The sequence below is a fragment of the Pterocles gutturalis genome, unplaced genomic scaffold (genome assembly GCF_000699245.1).
Source record: "Pterocles gutturalis isolate BGI_N339 unplaced genomic scaffold, ASM69924v1 scaffold19241, whole genome shotgun sequence".
Taxonomy (NCBI): Eukaryota; Metazoa; Chordata; class Aves; order Pterocliformes; family Pteroclidae; genus Pterocles; species Pterocles gutturalis.
Genome location: NW_010100864.1, coordinates 5,933 through 18,084, shown reverse-complemented (window position 1 = coordinate 18,084; position 12,152 = coordinate 5,933). Strand labels below are relative to the sequence as shown.

Genomic DNA, 12,152 nt, shown 5'->3' with positions numbered 1-12,152 from the left:
AACGTCAAAAATGTAAAGAGTCCTCTGAGAATTAGTTGCTCTTTCTTACAGCCAGGAAAAGCTAGCTCCTCTGCTTGAGACAACAGGCAGTTATCTCTTAGAGAGAAAGACAAAATTGATCTTTTTAATACTATAAATATTCTCTAAATACCTTGTTCTGAATAAAGGTATCATATTCAGTCTGCAAATGAGGAACTAGATTGAAGTTTTTTTGGTTTTTATTTTAATTCAGATTTTCATTGTTTGTAATGTTCATACAAAAAAATCTTGTTCATTATTTTAGATACCTTTTCATACAAAAAAATCACCTTAATTTTTTTAGATACCTGAAATGCTTCTGCATGATTCAGATGAACAAGAAAATACTGGACAAACACATAAGGAACTGAAGAAAAAATGTTCAGGTAATATTTAGGTGGACACCCTAGTTATTATTATTTATTATTAAACACTTATTCAGTCCTGTGTTCGGCATATATAATAGCATAGATACTTTGAGTATGTTTTTGATAGCATATTCATAGGCTTCAGTATTGTTCACATGGCAGGCATTCTGTGCAAAGGAACATTAGCCTGGAAGATACCTCCTTCCTGATTAAACCCAGTCTCTTCTGTCACAAGCAATCACTATCTATATTCAATTTTATAAACTGATTAAGCTGCACCTTGTTTTATTTTGTTCTGTTCTGTGTCCTCTTTCTGTCTTCACTACCTTAAAATGTGATGTTTTGACAGTTTTTCAGTCTATATGTTTTCATTATTCTTGTCCTAGACCTGCTCATTTTACTTTAGTAAATCTTTATCTCAAATAACTTTAATTTCTTGTAAGTAATGACCCTTTTTTAGAGTAATTTGTTTTTTGTAATAAAACTTCAAATTTAACCATTTAAAAAATTGGGTGTCAAACCAGAATGACCAGAACTTATTTGCCTAATACTACTTTTAGACAGTTTTTATAAAGCGTTAGTCTTAAGTAGCACTTAGAAGTCATTGAGCCAACAGAGTATAAAAAGGTAAGTGGTTCACTTGGGGTTTCTTGTTTTTTATTGCTTTTTACTATTAAAAAGGGCATTCCAGCCCATCAGAATGATGGCCAAACTTAGGGTCTAGTGTTCATGTGACCATCCATCTTTATCCTAGATGATGATACTTAATCTATGCTTCAGTACTTACTAAAGGCATTCATTCATATGTAGATATGTTTTAGCAATTTTTTGTTTTTTAGGGTAATACAGTTTATTTTATGGTATCTTTGGGCTGATTTTTGTGAAACTCTGTTCAACAAACTGAAGAACCCGAAATGTTCAGAAAAACCTTTTAGTCTACATGTCATCAGAGACAAGGCTGAAGACAAAAACACTTAGACTTCCTTTCTGAAAAGGTCCAAGTGTTTTCAAGTTCAGTTTCTGTGGATTTTTTTTTTAATGATTAGCCCTCTGTAATCTGCAGTTAATTTTGCCTGCTTTTCCAAATATCAGTGAAATATTTTACAGCTTTGAAACAAAGTCAGTATATCTCTGAGGAATGTGTATTTCAAATGTAATTACATGTTTCCCTGAGAGTACTCTGAGAAAAGTATATTCTTTGTGATACATTGAATGTACTTAGTTCGTGTCTCAAAAAACTTATTCTGTTTCTCTTCCTTAGTTATTTTAATGTGAGATAAGAATGTGTATATTATTGTCTGTGTAACAAGTTATGTTGTACAGGTGATTCTGATTTTCTGGAGTCATTTCTGTCAATCCATGAATCATGTAAAATGTATGGAGCAACGCCTAGTAGGTATATGACGTTCCTTCATATATACAGTACCATCAATAACAGTAAAGGAAGAGAGCTGATAAAAAGGCAGAACCATTTGCAGGTATGTATTTAAAACTTTTTTAATGTATGACTTTTCAAAATACTGTCACATTTGGAAATGCCTTGTGTATTAATGGGCTGTAGCTGCTAACACGGTTGTGTGGGGTGTCCTCTGTTGGCATATGCTCACGCTGTGGTTTCAAGGAGGAATAGTGTGAATTTTAATGTACATCTCTGCTCAAATGCCTCAAAGAGTGAAGAGTGATTCCTTGTTTTCATTAATATTTTTCCTCGAGAATGTATCAGACTGTTTGTATGTTTTCTTGCAAGAGTAAAAGTATTTGAAAGCACTTCAGATTTTTTCACCCATATGTATTGGAATTGTGTTGTAAACAACCAGTCATCTTTACATCACGTCCTGCCTCTGCTCGTATAAATTTCCCCGAAGTAGCTCCATATTCCATCTCTTTCTTTGTGTCTCTACAGCAACTTCCTGTGAGTCTTGTGTCCTAGTTCAACCAACTGTTATCTTTAGCCTCACGGTGCTCTTGTGTAGCTTTGGCCAAGATTCCCTTTGTTGTGATTTTCTCTCATTTTGTGTTTTTGGAATTAATTTCAAATTTGTTTTCCACACATCAGAACTTTACATAGTTCTAGACCAAATGCAGTTCATCTCACAGATGTAGCTTTACTAATACATCTGTATTCTTTAGAGAATGTACAAATATGTAGAAATAAGATAGTCTGTTTCAATTAGTTTAATTTTTGTAGATTTTCTTTTAGAGGAGAAATATGGAGTTAATATCAGTTAACTGAAATGCTATTGAATTAATGAGAAAAAGATAATGTACTAGTTGCTGTTCCATTAAAAGTTTGTTATTCTGAGAATTGTTTGCTGCTTTTTGATGTAGTAATACAACTTACAGGGACACATCTAGAAGTGTTAAAATCTCATATTTGGGTTAAATAATACTAAGAAAATGTAAATAATATTGAGAAAATGTGGAACAGAAATTAAAAAATTAAGAATATTAGTCTACATCACTCTTAGTTTGTGCATACTCTTTGTAACCAACCTTCATTTAAATACATTTAAAATCATTGCTAAATAACTGCTGCTTATAAACTTTTATAGGCAGGTGTTTCAAAGCTGAATGAAGCTAAAGCCCTTGTAGATGAATTGACCAGAAAAGCTGGAGAACAAAGCATTTTACTCAAAATGAAGCAGGATGAGGCTGATGCTGCCCTTCAAGAAATTACAGTGTCTATGCAGGTGTTGTATACAATCACATCAAAAGTGAAAATAAAAGATGCTTTTCTATTTTCGCTCTGCATAACTGCTTGTGCTTTGTATTCTTTTCAAGGGTTACAAAGCCTGATGCTTTGCAACATTTTGACCAAGGGAGTGCATGAGCCCTGAGGCTTGAATAATCTTGCAACAGGACAGAGGATTGTATAATTTAAATCACATTTAAACTGATTGAGTAGGAAGAGATGAGTGGAACTTTTGCACCTGAGTAGAATTACTGCTGTAGTTTAGTCTGAAAGTTTTCCTAGAACTTCATAAATCCAAACTGATACATTTATAATGTTTATTACAGATAGGAACTTTTAACAAAATACTAACAAGTAGCATTAAGTAACAAATACCAAGAATGAAATTTGTGGAATATTAGAAAGTATGTATTTCACGAGTTCTGGTCCTCTGAAGTTAACCTCAAAGAGGGTTAAATAATACTTCTGTGTTTATCACTCCTTGCATTTTTATTCTTCAGCTCAGAGGTAGACCTTCTGTTTTTTGAGGAGGTAATTTTCTTTTTAATAGTGTTTTCTCAGTTGAGTAAAATAATTGTGCAGAAAATAGATCTCTACATTGATACTTCCAGAAATCATAAAAGTAGGAAAAGCCATAATGAATCTACTGTCACTGCACTGTTTGTTTTATCACTGATGTAGTCTAACCGGCCTGAAGCAAATAAAGAAGCTCAATGACAAAGATTTTCTGTATGCAGTAAATTATGTGCCTGCTCTTTCAAACCACTTGGTTCACAGTGGTGCATTTTAAGGTGCATTACTTACCATTTTTATAAGTCTACTTCTCTTGGCAGTTTTTAATACTTCTAGCCTCTGTCTGCCTACTCTACATGAATTTGAATAATGATGATTGGCTTGATGTGTTCACTGCTGGCCTCAGAGAATTTATTATGCCATTTTTCCTGACTTCTGTTTTAAATCTTTCTGCTGGTGTTCAGTAGTTACTGGTTGTGTGGCCAGCACGTATTACATTGTAGGACAAAATCAAAGAATAGGCCAAAAGCAATGAAACACATTGGGCCCACTGACATCAGAAAAATTACAGTAGAATTCTAATTATTTAGATTAGCATAAAGTATGGGTGCCCTCTGACATTTAATGTCAGTTCAGATGTTCTAGTTTATGTAAGAGAAAGGGCTCTAATACATACAGACTCTTTTAGTCTTCTTTCAGAGCAAGACTTTTGACCTGCAACTGAGTTTCCTTATTCAGAGCTATCATTCAGTACATGTACATTTGTATGAAATATCTAAGCTAGTTTTGTGTAGTTACTGTTTTATGGATTTGAATGTAATATTCAATGACATACTGGTCTATAGCTCAGAAAGATTATTATTAATCTCAAGCTTTTCTCTGCTTATATACATCTATTACCTTCTGCTACAAGTTCAACTCAGCTTGACAGTTGCTGGTTATAATAATGTTTTATATGCTGGAAAATATGTAAAAATGTAAACTGTGAGCTTTTTTGTCTTATATCTTTTAGGTGAACTGAGCCCAGAATTTTAGTCTTTTATACATTTATCCTTAATTAGTTTTTTTTTTTTAACTGGTATGAATAGTCCCTGGTGCTGGTGTTTTTTGGTGGTTTATTTTTTTTTTTTTTTTTTGTTTAACTTCAGGATGTGTAAGGTCGTTCTATTGTAATTTTATATATTAGGTATTTATTGTTGTACTGAAGTGCTTAGGAGTCCTGTAGATGACTAGTAGCTACTGTCTGCTGTATGGTAGACACAGTACCAATCCCGGTGAAAAAAATATGTAAACTGAAATAGCTTACGATATTTGTGTAGGAAATAAAACTAGTATCCTTACAGACAGATGGGTGCAAATTTACAGCTAAATTATGTATTAGTATTTTTAGGCTAATAGACCATAGTTCCAATACAACTGCTGCTTTTATGAACGTTATAGAAAAGGAGAGTTTTAATGGTTTCAAGAAAGAAATAGAAACGTGAACAGCTATAAAAACAATGGCAGGAAGATATTACTCTCAAATATAGTAAGAATGTTCAGAAGTTGTCATTCTTGTCCTTTTAGTGGAGGAATTACATCTTGATAAGAAATGGAAAATCAGAGGCAAGGTTAAAAAAGGTCATAATAAGCCTTAAAAATAGAGATACAGATCTTGTCTCTGGTAAAGAAAGGGAAGGAGACACAGGAAAATCAAAAAACACTTATTCCATATAATTTAGTTACATAAATATAAGCTTAAGACCAATGCTAATGTATTTTTTCAGTCATCCTGTCCAGTATCAAATACTTTCTGCTGTTTTATTGTAATTTGTATTATGCAAATTGTATTATAATGAAGACTAAAAGAACTAAGGGATGTAAAGGAAGAAAATCTGTATATTTGAAAACTAAAGGTGTTTTTTTTTTTTTTTTTTACAGAGTGCTAGTGAGCAAAAAACAGAAATGGAAAAAATAAAACACCGGATAGCAGAAGAGGCTGCAGAAATAGAAGAAAGAAAGAGAAAAATTGAAGATGAACTAAAAGAGGTTCAGGTAAGAGCTGATGAGGAAAATAAATATTTTGCAGTCTGATTTTATTTGACTTATTCAGGTCCTCCTGTGCAAAATGTTTCTGCAAAATGTATCCCTACTTTTCTTAAATTTTGCTCTAAATTATTTTGATATTAAAACTTCTAAGCATTAGAAAATAGTATTCAATTTGCCAGATTTAGGTTGTCGTTTTTGACATTTGTGTCCTATTAGATCTTAACAACAGAAAGAATTTTCAGGCCAAATCTTACCTCCAGTTGCTGTTTCTATGCTGCCACGGTCTACAGCTGGGTTCTGCAGATTTTATGGAATGTTTTTCAAGTATTTATGTCTTATGTAAACCAACTACATTACTCCTCCTTTTCGAAGCTGGTAATATCATAGGGATTGGTACTATTAGCTGAATGGAAATAGTTTAATGAAAGATAATTTCCAGTTATTACTAAATTCTGAAAATTATATATCCTAATGGCACTGTAGCAAACTGATTGTTCAAGGGACATTACAGCTGTAAAGCATTGGGTTTCTTGAGAGGTATGTGTGTTCAGTCATTGCTTTTAGTCTCTATTTTTCATCTCATACATTCTGAAATTGTTTTAAAGAATAAGGAAAAAGTAGAGCAACTTAATTTTTTTTTTCCTTTTAAATATCATAGATACCAAGGCATCATGTCCTTGTACTGAAAGTGACATAGAACTACAGGATTAGGGTAGATCCCTTTCTGTGGTCTTCAATAAATATGAAGGATGTGCAAGGTGTGCACAGACTTTAATGATAATCTTTGACTTTCTTTTGTTTTCTTATCATTTTGTTGCTTTGCTAATAAGGGCAAAGGCTGTCTGGATATTTTAGCTACTGAAAAAAGAAAACTTCTCTGACCTGCCCTTCTACGTATTTTTGCAAAAATATCCTCAGGCATGTGTATAAATAGTAATTGGCATAATTATTAAAACATATTTGTATCACAATGAACTTCTAAGCAATGAAAGAGCAAACAAACCTGATTGATACTAGTATCTATGTAATGTTTATGCATTACAGGGCTGAATGAGAAGTTAGGGAATGTCAGGATTATACTATGCTGTTTTACATGGAAATATTTTTATTATAATTTATTAAAAATTGTCATGTATTTATTAACTTGTGCACACGAATATGTATCAATGGTGGTTGGCTAGGTAATGAAATATGAAAAAAGAACAAGAAATTTTAGGAAAACTGAAATGGCAAATGTTCAGTTTCTTGTATCCCCATCTCTTTCTTAATGTGTTTTTACGTTTTAAGCCACTGGTTAATGAAGCAAAATTAGCAGTTGGAAATATAAAGCCAGAGTCTTTGTCAGAAATCCGGTCACTACGGATGCCCCCTGACATAATCAGAGACATACTAGAAGGGGTTTTACGGCTCATGGGGATTTTTGATACATCATGGGTGAGCATGAAGAGGTGAGAATTTTATTTAAGCTTTAAATTTAGACACTAATTTACAATATTAAATAGTTTCTGTTATATTCAGGTATAACGTGTGTGCAGAATTCTTTAGTTTCATAGGGCAATAACCTTTTTAACATTTGTTTCTTCTTCACTTAGTTGTTTAATTCTTTTTACAGTTTCTTGGCCAAAAGAGGAGTGAGGGAGGACATAGTAACCTTTGATGCCCGTAATATTCCAAAAGAAATACGAGAGAGTGTTGAAGAACTTCTTTTTAAAAACAGGACATCTTTTGATCCAAAGGTAATTCCTGATTGTATTACATAAAATAAAAAAAGACAAAAAGAAAAAAGAAAAAAGGCAGGATTGTCTGATTTGCCAACATAATTTGTAGAATAAATTTAGATTAGAGACAAAGTGATGAATTCTGCTTACAGAATTTGTCAGTATAAAGAGATAAAAGTGTAGCAGAGGTTACTCTGTTGCATACTACCTCTAACAGTGAGAATTTTGTTGGTGACGGAGGAGCAGTGGAATGAGAAGTTATTAAGAAGTCAAGTCCTCAGAGATTTTTGTTACGGGTATAAATTAGAACTCAGATCAAAGAATTGTGACTGACTCCCTCTGGCCTCTTCATAGCAGTAAGAGTCTTAACAGTACACTTAGTTAAAAAAACAGGGACTAATGATTAAAGGTATATGTTATCTCTGAGAATTCATTTGGCAGTGGCTATAACAAGGAATTCTGAAATACTAGTTCCTTATTTTTAAAAGGAAATTTGTAGTTCCTTGAGAATGAACACACTGTTAAATTATGCATTAATTTAAAAATTCTTCACTTCAGTGAAGCTTCATAGTTGTAAAGATACTGATTTTATTTTGTACAGCTTGATGCCCTACAATATAATCTCGTAGTAACAATTTAAAAGAACAGTTCAGTAGAGGAGCTGGCTAATTGGCAAATTTAACTCATATTATTGATAACTCATAAATCTGTTGCAGTTATTTATTCATGTGTTTGTCTTATCTACATTATACTTCAAGGACTTTCTTGTAACCTTTACTGATTTTTTCAGAATGCTAAACGAGCCAGTGCTGCTGCTGCTCCATTAGCAGCTTGGGTGAATGCCAATGTCCAGTATTCCCATGTCCTAGAGCGAATTCAGCCTTTGGAAAAAGAAAAGGCTGGCTTGGAAGCGTAAGTTAGACACTGTTAGAAAATAAATGTTCTTAATTCCAATGTTGGTGGATGAAACTAAAACCTCCAAGGAGGAACTGAAATTTATTAAAAACAAAAGATATAAGAAACCATATCTCATCCACAGACAAGAAAACATTCATGCCAAGACAGAAAAAGTAAGTGTGCAATGTTTTGTTTTTCCTGGAAGCTATGTCTTGGATATTTTTTGGCCAATCAAGTTACCTTTCTCAGCTGAAATGTGTCAGGGAAAAATGAACTTCACAGTTATGCTTAAAATGTATTCTGTCAGTGAAACCTATTCTGTTTTATGGGTTGTGGAGTTCCTCTTTTTTCAGTCATGTACCAACCATAATCAGTTTCTCTTTAGGATCCAAAAGATATGACATAGTTTTATGACCTTCCACAACCTGAGGAATCTATACTAACTGTTTTGCCAGGTCTTAAAATTCTGTTTTGAAAGAATTTGTTCTGATCTTTAAGAATACGTTTGAATGAAGTGTTTCCACTTTTAAACCTATGTGATGAGAAGTAGTCAAAACTTTCACATGTGAAAACAGGTCTTTGTTAATATAAATCACAAGAAAGAACAGTCTCTAAACTACCTCTCTGTAAATGCTTTCCTGTTACATTTACTCTTTTTTTTTTTTCCCTTTGAATCCATAGTCTTAAAATAAATGTTACATTTTTGTAGTAATCTCAAGAAAACTGAAGGCAGAAAACAGAAGTTAGAAGATCTTCTGAACTCTGTTGGTCAAAAAGTATCGGAACTGAAAGATAAGTGAGTTGGATTTGTTTATTTCAAGATATAAATAAAGATATTGATGATTTTATGGCATGAATAATGAAATTTATCTAACCAAATATAACTGCCTGCTCTGGAAGATATTTACGTTGGAAATAACGATAATTAGGCTATCTATATACTCAGTGGAGATAAATGTTAGAATACAGTTCATCTTATCAATCAGATTAAGTGTTTCTTAAAAATACCTGCTTTTCACTACTGACTGTGTTGGAAGCCTTCAGTGTAGACATTGTAGTTGTCAAAGATAAGCAGTATGTCTCTTACCTTTTAAATCTAAGAGGACTTTAATGTCTCCTTAGGAATTTGGAAACATTCTTGTACAAGACTTCTACTGATCACAGCTTGAATAAAGGCAATTCTATTTCTTTTAGGATGGACTACTTTTCTGTCAGCTAGCTAGCTAGCTCCTTTTTTGTTAGGATCTCATCAAGGACATGACTCACAGTGGCATAAAAATTGCTGCAGTGAACCTTTGTACTTTCTTAAAATTCAGTTTAATCCAAGTCTTTTGAGTTTGATGTTTCTATTATATAGTTAGTATAGGAGATACTTTACAATCTGACATATGTGTCTATTACTAAAAGTCATGTTTTGTAGTCTGCAAAAAAAAATTTGGAGAATTCTTCTTGTCACTCAGCTTTATAGTGATGTCTGATATTAATTTACACTATACTGTATATATCAGTTAAATATATTACTTTAAAAAGTTGGATTATTAAATGCATTATTTTAATTAAATATTAATTAAGTTCATTGGATAATAAACATTACAGGGTAATACCTAAACCTTGCCTGTTGTTTGGCGCATGTTCTTACTTTGTAGTAGTTTACAAAACAGAGTACTGCGCGTTGAACTGGGGTCCATATTCTCCTTTAAAGATTTCATAGATTAAATTTACCAAAAAGTTACAAATGTTTAGTATGGCATTGAGCCTGCTATTGTCCTGACTAGGTGCAGAACAAAACTTAACAAAATCGCTAAAATCAAGTCAGCTGTTTAGTGTCTGAAAATCATTCTTTCTTCTACTTGTAGTCTATATTGCAGATGTACTTTTCAGTCTCACCTGAGCATCTATCTAAATGTTATTAGTTAAAAGTCTAACAAGCCAATCATCTGCCAATTAGAGGCAGAAGGTATAAAAAAGAATTGTAGTTGTGTTCGTCATGAACAATAAGGGAGGAATTCATTACAAATTCAGTCAACTATACTGCCTTGAAAATAACTGTGCATAAGTTCATTATAGCAATTACAAACAGTAGTTGTTTTACAGGTTCCAGAGTAGGACAACAGAAGCAGCAAAACTTGAAGCAGAACTAAGTAAAGCTCAGAAAACAGTGGAAGCTGCAGAGGTACTGATAAATCAACTTGAGAGGGAACACAAAAGATGGAGCACCCAAGTTAGTGAAATTTTTCATTAATACATCTTATAGCTAATAATTTGAAAATACAATTTTTGCACTGTTTGGCAAATGTGGGTTATTGTCATTCTTCATGTCTCCTAAATGTACATTTCTTTGATTTCTCATTAGAAAAAAAAGCTTTTCTTCCTTCTAAAGGATTGGATATACTAGAACCCCAGAGTTTAAATGCTTCTAAAAGAGATTTCTCTGTTTTTTACTCTGGTACATCACCACTGTCTTTAGAAAGTTCAGGCTATCTGTTAATGGGATGCTGTAGACCAAACTGGCGCATGTATTAGTCAGGAACTCATCCCACATTGAGGATGGTGAAAAAGCAGTATTCATTGCCTTTTGAAGTAAGGAAGAAGTAATAAAATGTTGCTTTGTTTGTTTGTGTATCAGCTCTTTTTATTGCCAGTTTGATTAGATTAAGAAAGTAGCAGTACTTTGAAACCAATTATGGCAGTCATATAATATTCTGATATACTGTATTTTTCTCCAAAATACTGGAACATTTCAAAACAGAGATGATGTAGTACAGATAAATTATTTGAAGATAGATGAGAAATGTATTTTATCATGTAAATCTGCAGTGAATCGTGTTTTTATGTGTAATAGGTGCATGTTCTGTTTAGTATCTATGTACGTATTGTGAGTGGTACTCACTAGCTGACTGTTACTGTGATGAGAGTCACATACTTCTTACTTTTTCTTACTATAATACTATGTACCCAGTTGCTTATAAGTGACAAGGTGAACTGTTCGTAGATTTTTAGTAGCTAAATTCTCAGGAACATCTGTCCGTGCTGTAGCCCAGAGCTAAAAAGAACTTTTCCCATACTTTCATAAGTGTGTTGCTGTGAATTAACTAGGTATAGATAACCTGAAATGCAAGAAGACAGTCTCAACTGTATTCTCAATGGCAGGCAAATTTAATTCTGACTGATGAGAAATATTAACATAGTTTTTGTTTGCAATACACCTATACTTTCTGTGCTTTTTTTTTGAAGGTGTCAGAGATAACGGATGAACTGGCAACATTGCCTAAAAGAGCTCAGTTAGCAGCTGCATTTGTTACCTATCTTTCTGCTGCTCCTGAGGATCAGAGGAAAACCAGCTTGGATGAATGGACCAAATCAGCAGACCTTGAAAGTAATTTTGTATGTGTGTGTCTGTGTCCGTGCGTGTGTGTAAGTAATTAAGCTTGATTGAGGAAGAAGGAAATGTCAGTGAGTTCTAGTGAGTAGTCTCAATTGTCATGGTGTTCCCAAATGAAAAGGGACAACATTCTCTTACTCAATAAATACTTTGATATACAGACAGACTATTTCTAAGGATTATTCTTTTAATTATTAAGATTATAAATGCTTATGAATTCTCAAGATTTGTCTCCATAGTCCTTGCTTAAAAATAAAAGTTTATATGAATGAATCTATTCACATTAACTTGTAAATTTGCCAATGCATTCTGAATGCTTCTGCTTTTTCAGTAATAATTTTTATCTATGTGTGTTGATAACACCATTACATATTTTTTATAACATCAGTTAGTTAATAGTAATAAGTTCAAGCAATAAAATAATAGATTTAAGGGAGATCTACAGACTTGCACTGTGTTAGAGTCTCCACTGTATATAGAGTTTTAATTGCCTAAAATTATGCAGTCTGTAAATACTAGCACCAACTTACACTCTT

General features: G+C 32.9%; 1 protein-coding gene across 1 annotated transcript in view; it reads left to right on the top strand.

Moving 5' to 3' along the window:
- Window positions 1-12,152, top strand: part of LOC104467611 (cytoplasmic dynein 2 heavy chain 1-like) — a gene marked incomplete at its 3' end in the record, with an annotated part of 66,347 nt that overhangs the window by 50,624 nt on the left and 3,571 nt on the right. The window contains 10 exon segments of the mRNA XM_010081445.1: window positions 323-404; window positions 1,710-1,864; window positions 2,939-3,076; window positions 5,512-5,625; window positions 6,907-7,067; window positions 7,232-7,355; window positions 8,128-8,249; window positions 8,944-9,030; window positions 10,329-10,455; window positions 11,469-11,638. Of these exon segments, the coding sequence (XP_010079747.1) occupies window positions 323-404; window positions 1,710-1,864; window positions 2,939-3,076; window positions 5,512-5,625; window positions 6,907-7,067; window positions 7,232-7,355; window positions 8,128-8,249; window positions 8,944-9,030; window positions 10,329-10,455; window positions 11,469-11,638 (1,280 nt within the window).